The sequence below is a fragment of the Esox lucius genome, chromosome 16 (assembly GCF_011004845.1).
Source record: "Esox lucius isolate fEsoLuc1 chromosome 16, fEsoLuc1.pri, whole genome shotgun sequence".
Lineage (NCBI taxonomy): Eukaryota > Metazoa > Chordata > Actinopteri > Esociformes > Esocidae > Esox > Esox lucius.
Genome location: NC_047584.1, coordinates 6,551,527 through 6,567,959, shown reverse-complemented (window position 1 = coordinate 6,567,959; position 16,433 = coordinate 6,551,527). Strand labels below are relative to the sequence as shown.

The window sequence follows — 16,433 nt, the reverse complement described above, 5'->3', positions numbered from 1 at the left end:
ATTTGAATTCACTAGTGTTTGTGAAACGCAGGATGTGAGGCAAGGTGTATTTTTTGCCTTTGCAATATATGGTTACAAAACAAGGTCATGAGTATTGGACAACAAATAACCAGTTCTCATCACATCAATTCCAAATAACATTTCCATCTACGTCAGAATTACCATTTTTAGTACATGTTGCTATGAAAAAGCTAACCTGACCAAAAATAAGAGGGAATGTTATATAAACCTTTACATCTGCTTATAAATGACCATTACATCATGTATCGGTATAGTTTCTTTTTAAGACAAAGCATAGAATTCTATCAAGCATAGATAGAAAATAATTCAACTAAGTGGATGGTCTAATATTGCAGATGACTGAGAAAAGCACAGCTTAGCAGCTGCCAAAATGGCCCCAGTAAGGAATGTTAAAGTCTTGGTGGTGTATAGACACTAGAGGGGGCTGTATAGACACTAGAGGGGGCTGTATACTGCTGTTAAAGAAATAGATAATCACAATGACATGGATCTTTTAACATGTTTTTTTTTTTTTTTACTGTGGGCGGTGGGTGACTTCCGGAGGTTATTCAATGTGTTTCAACTTAAGTGTTTCAGATGGACCTACTTCAAGCAGTGATGGCCATTCGAGGCTTCTTTACCGTTCTCCTAGCAGCAGGATATTATGCTAGCATCGCTAACTCAGATTTTCTTCTTCAAAATAATAGTCATCATTGAAATATACATGGCAAAATATTTAATGTAGTCTGTACATTTTACGTTTAATGCCCGTTCTAATGTTATTCTTGTCTGTTCTTTTTCACAGACTAGACTGGTAACTATATTGCCTCATAAATATCAATGGTGGCTTTTATTGTGATAAAGAAAATCTGAGTGCTGTCAGCATAATATCCTGCTGCTGAAATAACTCTAATGAAGCCTCGAATGGCCATCACTAGTTTCAAGGGCACATATTAAGCCTATTCATTAATTTAAATGAGAATTCTTTTTGGTCCTGGGTTAGGTTTAATGTCTGGGTAGCTATTCCAGAGTAGCCATGCAAGGTAAATATTACATCCTAGGCTAATACTGAATACTTTAAGTAAAGTGATTTATTTCTCTAGCATTATCGAGCAGGAACCAGCAAGTAAGAATTGTATTGTTTGCCTTATGTATCCTTTGCATGTGACTAATAAACATAGAAAACCACTGGGTATTAGCCTTATGGCCAGCTTTAACCTCATAACATCCAAAATACCAGGTTCTGTCCACTGTTCTTTAGAACCACCATTTATAACTTACATTTGACAGCATAAGGTACATGGTGAAAACACACTCATTCACCACCTCACTAGCTGTGCTGTATCAGATTTTATACACAAACTGGAAAACAAAAAAGTTGTTAAATTTAATTTGGTGACTCCCTTGCCAGTAGTTCTTAGTGGTCCCACCTAACAAATGTATTGCTCACAACTGGAAAACTCATTCTGATAATGATTTATCCGTTATCTTCTACTGTAAGTCTAACAGTTAAAAAAAATCTATCACCTTCCCTTTCACACAGTCACTTTGATTACATTTTGGTTGAGAATGGCTTGAATCAGCCTTTTGAGAGGGTTCTTCAAGAGAATTCACTCTGTCCAAAAAGCCATTTTTCTGCTTAAGGATCACCCCATCCGCAGTAGTCAGTTCCTGAATTAAATGACAGCAATGATTTTCACTATAACTTAAATAGAAGAAAGTGCATCTAGTGTTCAAGTAGGGTGTATAGTTTCAGCCAACAAAATGGGGGAGGGAGGCACCACGAGAAGTGTCAACACTGGCACAGAATTGGCATGGCAATGGTGGAAGGTTGAACATACTTCATATGCACAGTTTTCACGTCTGCTACTGTGTTCATTTTCTGTTCAGAATAATTCGGTGAGGTGCTTTATGCAACCGATGGCACAACCAAAATACATCAGCTCAACTAGAGAACAACAATGTTGTCTGGGTTAAGCTACTGTACATAAGTGGCACACAGAAACATGTATTTTTCAAAAAGTCTGTCTCGTTAAACGATGAATGTATGAGAGGGGGAAGAGGCGGGTTCAGCGTAAGTAAAGGGAAAGGTTCCCCTAATGCCAGTTTTATCTCTTGGCCCGTCTGGGGTCCCTGCCATTGCTAATGGTGACCGAAGGCTTAGGGGCACTGGGGGCTCCCCCGATAGACACTGGAGGGGCACTGTTGCCAAGGGAACGGCCATTGGTCCTTCCCACGCCCCCAAAAGCGGGGTCACGAGGGGCAGCTGGAGAGTTGTTGGTACTGGAAAATGGTACCGGGGCACCATTACCTGCGAAAGGATAAGGGTTTGGTGAGAATGTGAAGAACAGCAGTCAAGATAAATTATGTGGATCCCATTGTGGGAAAACATTTTCAATTTGGCAGCTTGAACTCTTATCACACTAAATATAGCAGACAACCATAAATGGACATTTTCATATGACAACAGCTGAACCAAATTACACAATGCATGTACCTTGTACTGTGCTCAAAGACTGACTCAGGAAGCAACAAAAACATTCCAGTTCAATATACAAATACAGTGCCCTCTGTTGGTATTGTGCCAGTAAAGTCAAAATTAATATATTGCTGCACATTAAAGGCATAAGAAAATTATTACAAGATGCATTTGAGACATAAGTATGGACTGTCCCCATTTATTTATTTCTGTTGCAACACAAAGGTTTTACCAACTAAGGATAACAGAAAATGTTTAGTTCCATCCCACCATGTGAGTTCCATCTCCCCGGGAAAGTCTATGCCAGGGTTCTGGAGAGGAGAATACGGCCGATAGTAGAACCTCGGATTCAGGAGGAACAGTGTGGTTTTCGTCCGGGCCGTGGAACACTGGACCAGCTCTATACCCTCTACGGGGTGTTGGAGGGTTCATGGGAGTTTGCCCAACCAACCCACATGAGTTTTGTGGATTTGGAGAAGGCATTCGACTGTGTCCCTTGCGGCATCCTGTGGAGAGTGCTTCGGGAATATGGGGTCCTGGGTCCTTTGCTAAGGGCTGTCAGGTCCTTGTACGACCGAAGCAGGAGCTTGGTCCGCATTGCCGGCAGTAAGTCAGACTTGTTCCCAGTGCATGTTGGACTCCGGCAGGGCTGCCCTTTGTCGCCGGTTCTGTTCGTAATTTTTATGGACAGAATTTCTAGGCGCAGCCAGGGGCCGGAGGGTGTCAGGTTTGGGGACCACACAATTTCGTCTCTGCTCTTTGTGGATGATGTTGTCGTGTTGGCCCCTTCTAACCAGGACCTTCAGCATGCACTGGGACGGTTTGCAGCAGAGTGTGAAGCGGTGGGGATGAAAACCAGTACCTCCAAATCCGAGGCCATAGTCCTCAGTCGGAAAAGGGTGGCTTGCCCCCTTCAGGTTGGTGGAGAGTGCCTGCCTCAAGTGGAGGAGTTTAAGTATCTAGGGGTCTGGCTGGGCGATCCCTTAGAGATAGGGTGAGAAGCTCGGTCACCCGGGAGGAGCTCAGAGTAGAGCCGCTGCTCCTCCACATCGAGAGGGGTCAGCTGAGGTGGCTTGGGCATCTGTTTCGAATGCCTCCGGAACACCTTCCTGGGAAGGTGTTCCGGTCCTGTCCCACCGGGAGGAGACCCCGGGGAAGACCTAGGACACGCTGGAGGGACTATGTCTCCCGGCTGGCCTGGGAATGCCTCGGTGTCCCCCCGGAAGAGCTAGAGGAAGTGTCTGGGGAGAGGGAAGTCTGGGCATCCCTGCTTAGACTGCTGCCCCCGCGACCCGGCCCCGGATAAGTGGAAGATGATGGATGGAAATAAGAGTAGAAAAGCTAGAATTTAATTGCAGATCCCTCAAATGCAATAACAGCAGTGAGTCTGCAATGGATTGACATCACCAAACTTTTGGTGTCATCCTTTCAGAAGCTTTGCCAAGCCTTTACAGCAGCCATTTTAAACTGTTGCTGGTCCTGTGGCGTTTCTGACTTCAATTTCCTTTCCAGTAAATAATACGCATGTTCAATCTGATTTTAACTAAAAGACTCAGTTGATAACACTGCTCACTACTGAAATCACTGGTAGTATTAGATGTGCATTTTCAGTCATTGTCTTGCTGCATTGTGAAGCACCGCCCAATGAGGCATTTTCTTCTACATTGGTGGCCAAGATGTTTTACGTCTTCAATAAAGAGTGAACCCGTTCTAGTCAGCCATGCCAGTTACCATGCATCACAGATGTCGTATCCTTTTCTTCTCCCCCACACTTTTACTTTACATCACTTCTCATCTGTCCTTAAAACCTGTTCCAAAACTATACTGGCTGATCTCTGTACTTTTTAGCAAATTCTAAACTGGCCTTTCTGTTTTTGCTGCTGATTACAAATTTGGATCTTGCGGTGTAGACTTTATAATTCTGCAGAGGAAGACTTCTACAGATGATTTCAACCCAGCATTCTGAAAGTTGTTGATTTTACTGACACTATATAGTTGTTTCTCATAGCTCTGGTCACTCTTCTGTCAAACTGCTGTCATAAATTGCCAAGGACAGCAGTGGTTTCTTTTTCAGGACATCCTAACCTTGATTTGGCTGTGCCCAAATTTTGTGCTATGGTTCTAAGTGAGTTCCGCTTTTCATTTGGCATCCAAATGTCTTGCTTCCCTTTCATAGACAGTCCCCTTTTTATGTTGGATTATACCTACTGACACAAAATGCAGAATCCAAAGGCGAAAGCAAAGGACCAAACCTAAACATTCACAGCTCGTGTCAACAATCAGTAGGAACAGGAAACACCTGATCAATGAGAAAAACCTGAGTCAAATGTCCCCTTAGGCCCACATAAAATGGGGGGCACTCCCATTTTGAAAGGGTTTTTATTGTTAGTTGGTAAAACATAAGCTTTGAAACAGAAATAAAGTTGACATTCTGTACTTCTGCCTCATTCATCTTTTAATATTCTTTCAGTGTACAGCAAAATAGTCCTTTTGACTTTACTGTCCCAATACTTACGTAGCAGTGGTAGAGGGCCTATTGTTAAAAGTAGCACAAGGTATGAGCTGGTCGAGGAGCTGACTACTGGCATACATTTTAAATGACTCTTTGTATACCAATTTTGGCAAAAGCAAAACCAAAGTTAAAAATGAAGGATAACCAAGTCCTTCTGACAGCATCATATGTAGACAGAAGAGGATGTGATAGACAATGCTAAATGCATATATAGATTTATGCCTACCCAAATAAAATCTAGTTACAAAATATAATCATTTGTTTAATAGGAATAATAAAGATTTTAACAGCTGGGTTACTTGTTGATACTGTACTAGAGAAAGGTTGCCAGCTATTACAGGTTTTAACCACATCAAAGGCCATTACTTTGTTTACGTAACCCTAACCCATCAAATATTGGCTTTACCATAGGCCTCACATGCAGAACGATGGGTTTTAATTAAATGGATCCACTCCCAATAACATTAGGATGTGATTTAAGTGCCTTTGTTTCCCGCTAGTTAATTTTGTTTAGGTGCTGCACTTGTCTATTGTGGCACAATCATGTGCTGCCAATATAAAACACTGAATGTTGGCTCCAACATGGCTTTGCATGCAAAACATTCCATTCAAAGGGAGTAACTTTATTATACTGTGCCTGATTTACAAAAACTAAATAGCAATGTCCCAAAGGAGGGTGAGATTAATTCTATTGCTACAGTGGATTACACAAAGTTTTTATGCAATAATAAATTAAGTACTGATTAACTGGATTTATACAATTGCGTTAGTGTGAAATCCACTCAATCTTGTAATATCAAAGTGGAAGAAACCTTTGTAAAATCAATGAACAAAATCTGCTTTCATAAGATAACATGACAAAACAAATTAGAAACACCTTTGGCAGTGACTACGTCTGAGTTCTTGGGTTGCTCATGAAAAGCTTTGCACATCCGGAGTGTGCAATGCTGTTTTCAAAATCCTTCAGGCATTGTCAGTGTTGAGGATCACTGAGACAGCAATTTAAGGATTGCCATAGTTTTTCAAACTAAAAACTATTGTTGGTACACCAGTGAACATCAGCTTTGTGTTATTGGTTGTCCTGCTGAAAAGTGAATTTCTCTCCCAGTATTGGTGTAAAGCAGACTGACATGTTTTCATCTAAGAGTTTAACCGCATTTCAACACTTAAAATTGAAATAAATGTAACAGCCTTAGCTTGTCAAGCAATAAATTCCATGATACACTACCATGCATAAAAAAAATCAACATTTTACAGATGAACCTTACATATATTTCCCATATCCTTATGAACTACTACTGCACAATCGAGAGCATTATGACTAACTGTGCCAAAGTGTAGTTTGGTAGTTGCTCCGAGGCCGACCAGAAGGTCCTACAATGTTGAAAACCACCAAGCACATCACTGGTGCCCTGGTCCTAGCCATCGTAGACCTACTAAAATCTGTGACCCATCACTAACCCCCCCCCCCCCCCCCACCGCTTAGTACTGCCTCTCGGGGTCCTTATTGTTACATCTTTGTACTACGGGATTGACACTGCCTTGCAAAGTTCAGTTGTTAAATGTGCCTACCTTGAGAACCACATTGCTGTGATACCTGCATTTCAGTGGCACATGCCACCTTGCATCTTCAACATGCCTGCACTGCTCATTTAAAATTGCCATTAGTACATGCATTTGCATCATAGCAAAACCTAATTTCCCACTTGCACATACCTCTAGCTAAAACTTGTAAATATTCTGTTCTCCCCTATTTGCCATTGCTCATTTAGAATTGCCATTTGCACTGTATTTGCCCTCATTGCACATCTATACATTCCACTTGTAACACACTATACCGTACACTCGCAAACATCCTGCCCTCTTCTTTGCAATTCTGTTTAGATGCTAACTGCATTTCGATGTACTTGTACTGTTCAAGGACAAAGTTGAATCTAATCTTTATTTGTTTGGGGAACAGATAAAGGAATAGCCATTTAATATGTAAACTTATTTCAGAGCCCATGCTCATTTGATTTGACTGTAGAACTAATGGAGACTTGCCTAAACCTTTTATAACAATTATACAAATCATCATAAAATGTGAAATTTAAAGCTTTCTAGAAATGGGTCACAATGTTTTCACCTTCATAGAACATTGCATAACTCAAAACGCAGAAAATCAATTTTAACCACTGTAACAAAAAGTCATGAAATGTTGAAAGGGAGTGTGAATACTTATATGCAATCCAATATACATGGACATAGGCTTTTTACTTAAATAAGCATGCTTCAGCAACATAATAGCAACTTAGACTAGTTCAAAGACTTGTCATGTCTATTTGCATGACCCAGTTCTGGCATGTTGCTGGTAAAAAAAATCTTACAGCATACTGTACAAGGCTGAATTTAAACAAAATATAGAAAATTGGCACTTATTTTTTGTTGATGCAACTTTAAAATATTTAGCTCGGAATTAATAGATATTTACTGAAATAGCCTAATTTCTTTAACCTAGGAAATAGCTAAGGAATTATAACATTTCCTCACAAAAGTATGGCGCATACAATATTAAAATAGACAGTAACTGACTACACAGCATATCCTTTATCTCAATGCCAACACTGCAGTAGGGCCACCATCGTTCAAGTTAAATTTCACAGCAATAAAAACATTCCTGTACAATGAAAGTTGAATCCAATCTAAATGGAACATAGTGTTAGAGATTTAAAGGTGTGTATGACAGCATTTGCTAAGCCATGAAACTCAGGCCATTTTTGGTCAGTACTAAGCATCTCATTAACTCAGCAAAGTAAATATCTGAGTGGACGTACATTCATTTTATATTAGTTTTATTAGGAACATTTAAAGAATGTTAATTCTGGGCTCCTAGGCTGTACAATGAAAGGTCACTATGAATACTATTAGTCAGTCTGCTTTGTTATTAGTAAATGTTCATTTTAAGATAATTGGTTTCTAAACAGTCATTTGGGTGAAATGAGTCAGACATGTAAGTTCTCATCTCTGTACTTGGTGTATTTATGTTGAACTGACATGAACAACTTGGTTGATATGACTCAAACAGAATTACCTCATAGGCAGAAAATACCAATTGTGGGGAAAGACTGGTTCAGACAGAATTCCATGGGTAGAGTAAGGCATTGTTAGCAGAAAAGATATATGTAGAACCATAAACCAATAAAATTCTAAATAGTTAGCCATTTCACACTCAGATTATAATGCAGAATGACTGGAAACTGTAAAGCTGTTTGCCTGTTTGAATTACTCTTTAAAGAGACAACACAAACGACCCATCCACAGTGATAATATATCAGTGTGAAATTTGCCAACATAATGATTTCTTTGAGCTAGTCAGTCATTTTAATTGTTAAAATCAGAACCTAGATAACGAGGGGCAGACATCCTCTTGCCATATTGTTTTCCTCTTGCCAAGAAATGTCTTCATTAGCTTAGTAAGTACACTATTAAATTAATCCAGACACCAGGTTGGGGCAGAAGCATTTCCAGACAGGCTGCAGAAGTGTAAATGCGAGTTGGACAGCCAACTACAAGTTGCACAAGGTGGAGGTCTTATTTACCATTTCCTTGATCAATGTCAGCTCATCTAGATGCCTAGTTGAGGTTCTTGTGTTGTTGAAAACTGGTGAAGAGACGGCACCCATTCATGGTTGTTGAATAAAAACTGGTATGTTGAACTTTAAAATGACTCCTGTGGTATTCACATATCGCCAGTAAAACATTGTGGAATTGTGTGACTTTCGTTATGATCTACTGTGACACATGGTACTACCTGTAAACACCCAGTTAAGTTCAAAAGGAATTAGATTTCCTATCCAACAAATCGTTAGGAAGTTAACAGTTTCACGTAATGTTAAGGCAAAACAACTTAAATCTTCATTCACGCAGTCTTACGGTCTCCACTGCCTGTAAAAGGTTGACATTTAACTAGAGGTGGGAAAAATCTTGACCAGCTACCTGGGATAATCACTTCACACAATAAGGAATGAACAGTGTTCGAGTTTTATTCATGAGCTGTTACAATCATGCTTTCATGTAACCTCTTGTTAGTACCCTGCAGAAATCCAGAAATATCCTACAAGAGCAGTTGAAATCTCCCTGTGGTTCACTAAATTAATGTAACTTGGAATAAGGTAATTTGTTTTCTTCCATTGTGTAAACACCTGCGATCAAAAAATTATTCACACAACATAATTTGAACCAAGTCACCCCCCCACACCCGCAGTTAATTTGTTACTCACCTCGACATCATTAATGCTTTCAAAGAGCAAGGACGTTTCCAACTCCCTACCACAAAACAACACAGAAAACAGTCTCCTCTAACATGAAAAGTAGTGGTTGCTTAGACTCTAGCATTTTGAGTAAAAAAATTTGAAACCTAAAAGAAATTGCTTAAAAACAATTAGATTAACAGCACACCACTTTTCTGGTATCTTATTAATGACAATATCCACCAGAATACAGTAAAAGGTTTTATAAAGTAGGCAGATATTGGTTAAAGAAGAACTTCCGTCAACGGCTGCTATGGGTTCTAAGTTTCAAAGTTAGCTTAAAGGTGTAACCCGATCTAAATGTGACCATACATGCCCTCCATTACACTACTAGCCATGAGGGGCTGGTACATGCCTAATATGGAACATGAGGGAGACTGCTAAGATCAAGAAACTAGTAGCAGACAATATACATCAAATTTTAACAATGACCTTGGAGCAACCTAGAGAGGCAAACTAGTTGAGCTAGTCATTGATGGCTGTTATTTCAGGCTGCCTTTTTCCTAAACATTTAGATTAAACAGCCGTGTTACGTGCATGGTAACCTACACCAACTCTTGTTGTAACCTTATTCCATTTATGACGCATTAGTGAACACACACCACTTACTTAGGTGATGTCAATCTTGGGGTTCATTTTTATTGAAAGACCTTTTAAATAAAGTCCAGGTACACACACTTGTAAGAAGGACACCGTAAAACCAGCCTTCTCAATGTAAGAATACTATAGTTTTAAAGACTACGGCAATTAGCTGAATAGAGCGCTCTCAGGTTGAAATGTCTGTATTGTAAATATTTATCTTAATATTTTGAGATAATGCATTTTTGATTTCCATGAGCTGTAAGCCGTAATCACTAAGATGCAGATTGAAACAAGATTGAAGTTGTAATCATCAAGATTGAAACTACGTCATGAATCTAGAATAAATGAAGGTCACTTTTTGATTTAAATTATGGAATAAAAACTTACTTTTCCAAGATATTCTAATTATTTGAGAAGCACCTGTACATGCTTTAGCAACTTAATAACCTTCCTCAGAACTATGCATCGACAATTCCATTGGAGGTCTACAAATGTGTCTTGGAACTCATGGCTTGGTTTTTAATCAGACACGCATAGTGAAGTGTGGGACCTTTTATGAACAGGTCTTTCTAAATCTTGTCCAATAAACTGGAGTTGTCCACAATCGAATAGTATCTACTGATAAAAGATGACAGGATGCATTTGAGATCAATTTGGAATGTCATGGTAAAAGGTCTGAATACGTCTGTACATGACAAGTTTCAAAAACATGGATTTCCCTGTGTCATTATGGTGTATTTTGTAGGTTGATGGTAAACTAATTAAAATTGAAGGCCATAACAGACTGCGAAAAAAAAGTGAAAGCATCTGAATACTTTCGAGACGCATTGTAAGGTACATAAAGGTAAGCATTGGGGTGCGTTCTGCACTGGGTATGGATTAAGATTGGGAAAACCAGATGGACTTCAGTGTTGGATAGATCTTAACTGCTGTGCCAATAACCACCTACCTGACTGCGCAGGTGTACCTGAATTCTGATTAGGTGGAGAATTCCCCCTCTGATCAGCTTTCCCCTGTAGGAGCACATGTAGGAAGTGTATTAATTTATTTTTTTGTTCAGTTATGAAGGGGCAAATCTACATTTACTCTTTAAAATTCTAAGTACTTAATGATTCTTGAACAGAGCTGGCACCACTTAGTTAAATTTCACCTGCCTGAAATCAGATGTTGCAGGTTGGGATTTCGGTAATCTTGCCACCTGAAGTACATTTAGCTGACATAGCTGCAACAAAAATATAGCCTAGCTAGCCTAATAAAACCAATTGTGTGTGGACGTGAAAACATATGTACAATGACTTGTTTTTTTGTCATGCACACTAGATGAAGATTGTCTCTAATCCTACAGTGAAATATAGGGTTAGTGTTACTACAGAGTATATCACAAAAAGATTGAAGGCCTAAGTTTCGTATATTTGTTGATTCTATAATGCATTTTTGAATGTTCTGTGATTAAGGGACGATGTAATCAAAGTATAACACCAAGTCAATGAAACTTCAGGGATTGCTTATGCAGTCCAGTTAGGAAGCATAAGCAATTGTGAATCAATGTCACTTGTTTTGGCGCAAATGAAAGTGACAACAGGTACACTGGCCACAGCAAGACAACCCTGAACAATAATGGTTTTGCAAGTGGTAGCCATAGACAATTGCTCTCCTTGACCTTCCAGACTGACTCTTCAAGTTTTGCTAATGTCCTTGTCACTACCGGTAGCATGAGGCGGTAGTCCAGCTCCTCGAGAATGGCACATCAATTCAAGAAGGTTTGCTGTGTCTCCCAGTAGTCTCAAGCATGGAGGAGATACCAGGAGAAGGGCCTTTACACAAGGAGAGCTGGACAGGGCCGTAGAAGGGCATCAACCCAGCAGCAGGACCGGAATCTGCTCCATTGTGCGAGGAACAGGTGGAGCACAGCCAGAGCCCTACAAAATGACTTCCAGCGGGCTACTGGTGTGCATGTTTGACCAAACTGTCAGAAAACGACACCATGAGGTTGGCATGAGGGTACGACGTCCTCTAGTGGGAACAGCGCTCAGAGCCCAGCACCATGCAGATCCATTGGCATTTGCCAGAGAAGAGCAGATTTGGCAGGTCCACCATTGACACCCCGTTCTCTTCACAGAATGGAGACACCGTGGTTAACATTATGCTGCCTGCAACATCATCCAGCATGACCGGTTTGGTGGTGGGTCAGGGATGGTCTGGGGAGATATCCTGGGAGGGTCGCATAGACCTCTACATGCCAGCCAACGGCACCCTGACTGCAGTTAGATACTGGGATAAAATCCTCAGACCCATTGTCAGACCTTAAGCCGATGCAGTGGGCCCTGGGTTCCTCCTGGTGCAGGACAATGCCTGGTCTCACGTGTTTTTCAGGAGTGCATGCCGACACATAGGGGTCATACACACTACTGAGTCACATTGAGTTACTGTGATGAAATACACACAAGTTGGAGCAACCTGTGATTTAAAATTGTTTACTTTGATTATTAGCATGAGACTGAATGCAGATCTCGATTGGTTGGTGATTTTGGTTCCCATTGACTGTTGTTACTTCATTTGGTTCAAGGAATTACACAGTGTACAGTAAAGATACTTCTTAATAGCATCTGATGTGGGAAGGAAAACTATGTACTGGGTAGCAGTACTTACCGTCTTGTTCTGTTGGTTCTTCTGGGCTAGAAGGTCTGGGTTTGGCTCACTGAAGTTGGGCACTTCAGAATACACCATGCAAAACCTATGGGAGGGAAACCATTAAGTTGGTGAATGCCATGAACACTACACCAGAGTAGTTAGCACAGTGACCATTTAATTGCTATTCTAAAGTACCTGCGAGCGTCAGTTTGTCATGAACAGCAGTAAAACCTTCAAGGTATCCAACTTGAATTTTTTTCGTCTAACACCTACTTCAAAGTGATATGGACAAATATTGTGTATACTGAAATCACAGAAATTCTCTCTGGTCCTTACCTTATGTACTCACCTATAAAAAGCATGACATTTGTGCAAAAAGTTCTTATAGGGGAGAAACAAGGGTGCCTTTTGGCCATGTTCAGATAAAGGCAAACAAAAATAAATATTTTGATGAATGAAATTAGCCAAAGGCATGCTGACTTGTACCTGTTGTTCAAATATTCTTGCAACCCAAACCGTGATATCCTTGTATTTTCTATGATTCCTAGCCTAACATTCCTACACTAACAATTTCAGGTACTCCTGACATACAATACTTGCAGGTGAATTTCACTCTGCTCCATCTTATTTCGGCTTTACAAGCAGAAGAACCAATGTGGCCAGCAGAATATTACTGAAATGCAGGAATTTCTCAGTGATATTATTAGATGGCACTCACTCTCCGATCTTCTGCAGGTCTCCACCTCTTCCAGTATACAGAGTAAGACAGCCCTTCCAGATGGAGGCGTAGCTGTGGAAACCGAGATTTTGCTTTCAGATCTCAAATGATAATCATCAAGTTCCACCTAGGCTGCATTGTCGTTTTAGACAAGCATATCTGATTTAACTCAAGCAGCTCAACTCATGGTATATTAAGTTGTGCTTTCGCTGGGTTGGAAAAAAACAGATGTGCAATTTAGGGTAACTAACAACCACAGATGACAATCACTGCAGGGTGTCTTTGCTGAAACCTAACAAGTGTCAATACCCTCTGGTCAGACGGATAATATCCCCAGGCTGAATAAGGCTGCCCAGCTCGTCCCACACAGAGATGGCAATGCTCCCACTTTTATCTGCCACCTTGCAGGAGCGCACCTCATGCCCATCCTTCGTCTTGGTTACACGTCCTTTCAAAGTATAAAAAGCAAAAGTGCAGGTTAAGTTAGTCTTGTATGCAACCGAATAAACATAAATCGTCTACATAGCCTTTGGGGTGGTAGGTGGCCATGTTTTACTGAAAAACACCAAGGCAAGTAAAATACACAAGTACATTTTGCTTGCAATACTCGGAGAGGTATTAAAATCGCGATTGCATGTGTGGACTAATTCGATTTAACGGATGCTCTGGCCCTTTAAGAAAACGGAAGCGAGACTGGGAGGACATGACACGAGGAACGACATTGCTATGTCCGCAAACTTACCTATTTCTAAAACAATGAAAACAATATTCAAATTTTTCGATCCAGGCTTCACATCTTTTATCAAGAAAAGACCTTCGTTTATGGCGTTCGACATCTTTACAATGCAGTAGGGAACGTGCCAAATTAGCAAGCTATGCAACAATCGTTAGCTAGCAGCATTCGGTGAACTAGCTCAGTAAACTAGCCAGCTAGTTTTCAACATAAAGGGACTGTCATATCTTACTTGCAATTTATAAAAAAAGTTATTTAGGAAAAACTGTTTGTCACTCTGAAACACATGAGTCGATGTTACGTATTAACCAAGCTAACGTTAGCTTCTTAAGCTTGATGATATTAGCAGGCTACAGTACTTTCGCTTTTCAAAGTGGGTTATACAATATTGTAACGTCGTTAGCCAATTTATCCCGTTTTATTGTAATCTACTTCGCTTAGCTTCGGTACTCTTACTTGCTAGGACAATTTCAGATGAACTGAAACTAACCGAATCAAGATAGCTAACTTAAGTACAACCGAGGCTTACTGTGCCATGTATTTGCCGAATACACCCGTGTATGGTCAACTGACAATATGAACGAGAAAGCTAACAGTTTAGCCAATAAATTGCTAACGGCTGACAATTCCGTGCTTCGCTCATGAGTGAGTATACTGCTAACGTTACTGTACTATTCTCTTGGATGTTATTCTCGCAATACCTGGTGAGCTTTTACAAGCCTGTTCAATAGTTGTTTTATTAACAACCGTAGCTATTTCGAAAGCAAACACGGTTGACCTTTTCTATTGAGACGAAGATTTGGCTGAATTGTCAATGAGACACAGTTAGTTAACGTTATCGGTCTCATTTCTAGTATTTGATGGATAAACTAGTGCTAACTAACCGCGCTACAAAGCTAACGTAGTTGCTAACATTGGCTGTCCAACTTTGTTACAGCTTTGTTGCAACAGAAACTCGTTCGTGTCTTTAGCTAATAAATGGCCGGTCGTTCCAAAGTTCCTATTAGCTATGATATCTGAATTATGTCTACGTGTTTTTCTAAATCCTTCATTCCGCAATTTGAACACTAGAAACCGGTGGTACACTTCCTACTGATCTTCGAACAATGCCCCAACTACGTCAACGTGTTTCGCTGGTGGAATAGATATACCCGGACCATTCCATTTTACTGGTTAGAAAGGGGTGCAGGGGAGGGGATTTTTCATGCTGTCTCAAGGCCACAAATAATTACCCCGCTCCCGATTCATCGTGTTACTTATATTGTATTAATTAAAATAACGAAAGTGAGAACTTATTAGTTTTGGCTGACGTAGAAAATAATGTGGTCCAGGCAAACTGACGTTTTGAAAATATGGTATCAGAAGGACGTCACTAAGGATGTGTCTAGACTAGGCAAACAAGAAACAAAAGAGAACACATGTAGTTTCTTTTTACAGTGCGAGCTAGTCATTGTAATATTTCCTACGTAGTGGTGTCAAGTATACACATCATACTGTAACAATACATTCAGTGTACCTGTTGTTATTGGTTATTCATTCGATTTTATAACACAGTTGTTTTCCTCCTGAAGTCGTTCCATGAATTATCTAGTCATTACAGTACCCAGACTGCAATGTATAACAATTCTAAAAAGCAAGAAAGGTGTTCGTTATATTATACAAAAACTAAATCAAGTTGTTATCGGTTTGTATGCTACGAAAACCGGTTTAGAAGATATCCAGATTTGCACAGTAAGCCATAAATCGGCATTGGCTATTATTCTGAAAATACGTTAACGTTTTATTTTACAGGCTAAACTGAAATTAATGGTTGGCCGCGGCCAGTTACTCGTATTTCAACTACAAAACGTTTCGTCACGAACAGGATTCGAACCTGTGCGGGGAAACCCCATTGGATTTCGAGTCCAACGCCTTAACCTCTCGGCCACCGTGACTCCACGACTTATTTGGAAATTGTTACTACATAATGCTTAACATTTTCACTTGCACTTGAATATTTGAATATCAGGATTTTCTTTTATTTATTTTGCAAGTCTTACCATTTTATTGCTTAACCCGCAGTTAATGATCTTCATGCAGAGCCACCAAGTTTGCTTTAGCTTACAGCGCAACTCTGCAAATACAATTGGCAAAATGAAGGGCCATCAACTTGATTACGTTGAGTACGTTCTATTCATTTCATGCTTAATGCATAGACAAAACACGGTCTGCATTAGTTTGTGTTAAATTCAGCACTAAAATTGAGTTTGTTTCATAGCTAACGAAAGCAAACACTAGGAGGAGACAAATACATATTTAAACTCGGTGGTTGTACCATCCTGTCTAATATTTTGGGTGCTTGAACCATTGGGCGTGAAATTTGATCTTTCTGTATGATAAAATCTCTAAGTTCGTTGCATAAAGATAGGCTTGGCTTTTTATGTTTTCATTGTTATGTAATACAACAGGTGGAAAAGATCCCCGCATAAGCCTACGCCTACTACGCCTAT

At 40.0% G+C, this 16,433-nt stretch overlaps 1 protein-coding gene and 1 non-coding gene across 6 annotated transcripts; both read right to left on the bottom strand.

Moving 5' to 3' along the window:
* Window positions 1-1,073: 1,073 nt before the first annotated feature.
* nabp1a (nucleic acid binding protein 1a) lies at window positions 1,074-15,111 on the bottom strand. 5 transcript variants are annotated; one of them, XM_010898060.5, is made up of 8 exons: window positions 13,954-15,111; window positions 13,521-13,659; window positions 13,212-13,283; window positions 12,512-12,596; window positions 10,812-10,875; window positions 9,251-9,296; window positions 8,570-8,700; window positions 2,226-2,311 (listed from the first exon to the last, which is right to left on the bottom strand). In XM_010898060.5, the coding sequence occupies exons 1-7, from the start codon at window positions 14,045-14,047 to the stop codon at window positions 8,604-8,606; spliced, it is 597 nt and encodes a 198-aa protein (XP_010896362.1). In that variant the 5' UTR covers window positions 14,048-15,111; the 3' UTR covers window positions 2,226-2,311; window positions 8,570-8,603. The 5 variants fall into 5 exon arrangements, with proteins under 5 accessions (XP_010896361.1, XP_010896360.1, XP_010896362.1 ...); XM_010898061.5 differs by having other exon boundaries at window positions 10,830-10,875; XM_010898062.4 differs by having other exon boundaries at window positions 8,570-8,631; window positions 13,954-15,108.
* Window positions 15,112-15,796: 685 nt separating this feature from the next.
* On the bottom strand, window positions 15,797-15,878 carry trnas-cga. The gene has a single exon. It is a non-coding gene; the product is annotated as a tRNA-Ser (tRNA).
* Between the last annotated feature and the right edge of the window lie 555 nt (window positions 15,879-16,433).

What these genes read in the sequence shown, in the direction of transcription:
- nabp1a (XM_010898058.4), bottom strand. Translation starts at nt 14,047, where the DNA reads ATGTCGAACGCCATAAACGAAGGTCTTTTCTTGATAAAAGATGTGAAG. An exon ending in ATTATCCGTCTGACCAGAGG is followed by an intron (nt 13,284 to 13,520) that starts GTATTGACACTT and finishes CGGTTTCCACAG; the next exon opens with CTACGCCTCCATCTGGAAGG. An exon ending in GACCTGCAGAAGATCGGAGA is followed by an intron (nt 12,597 to 13,211) that starts GTGAGTGCCATC and finishes TCCCTCCCATAG; the next exon opens with GTTTTGCATGGTGTATTCTG.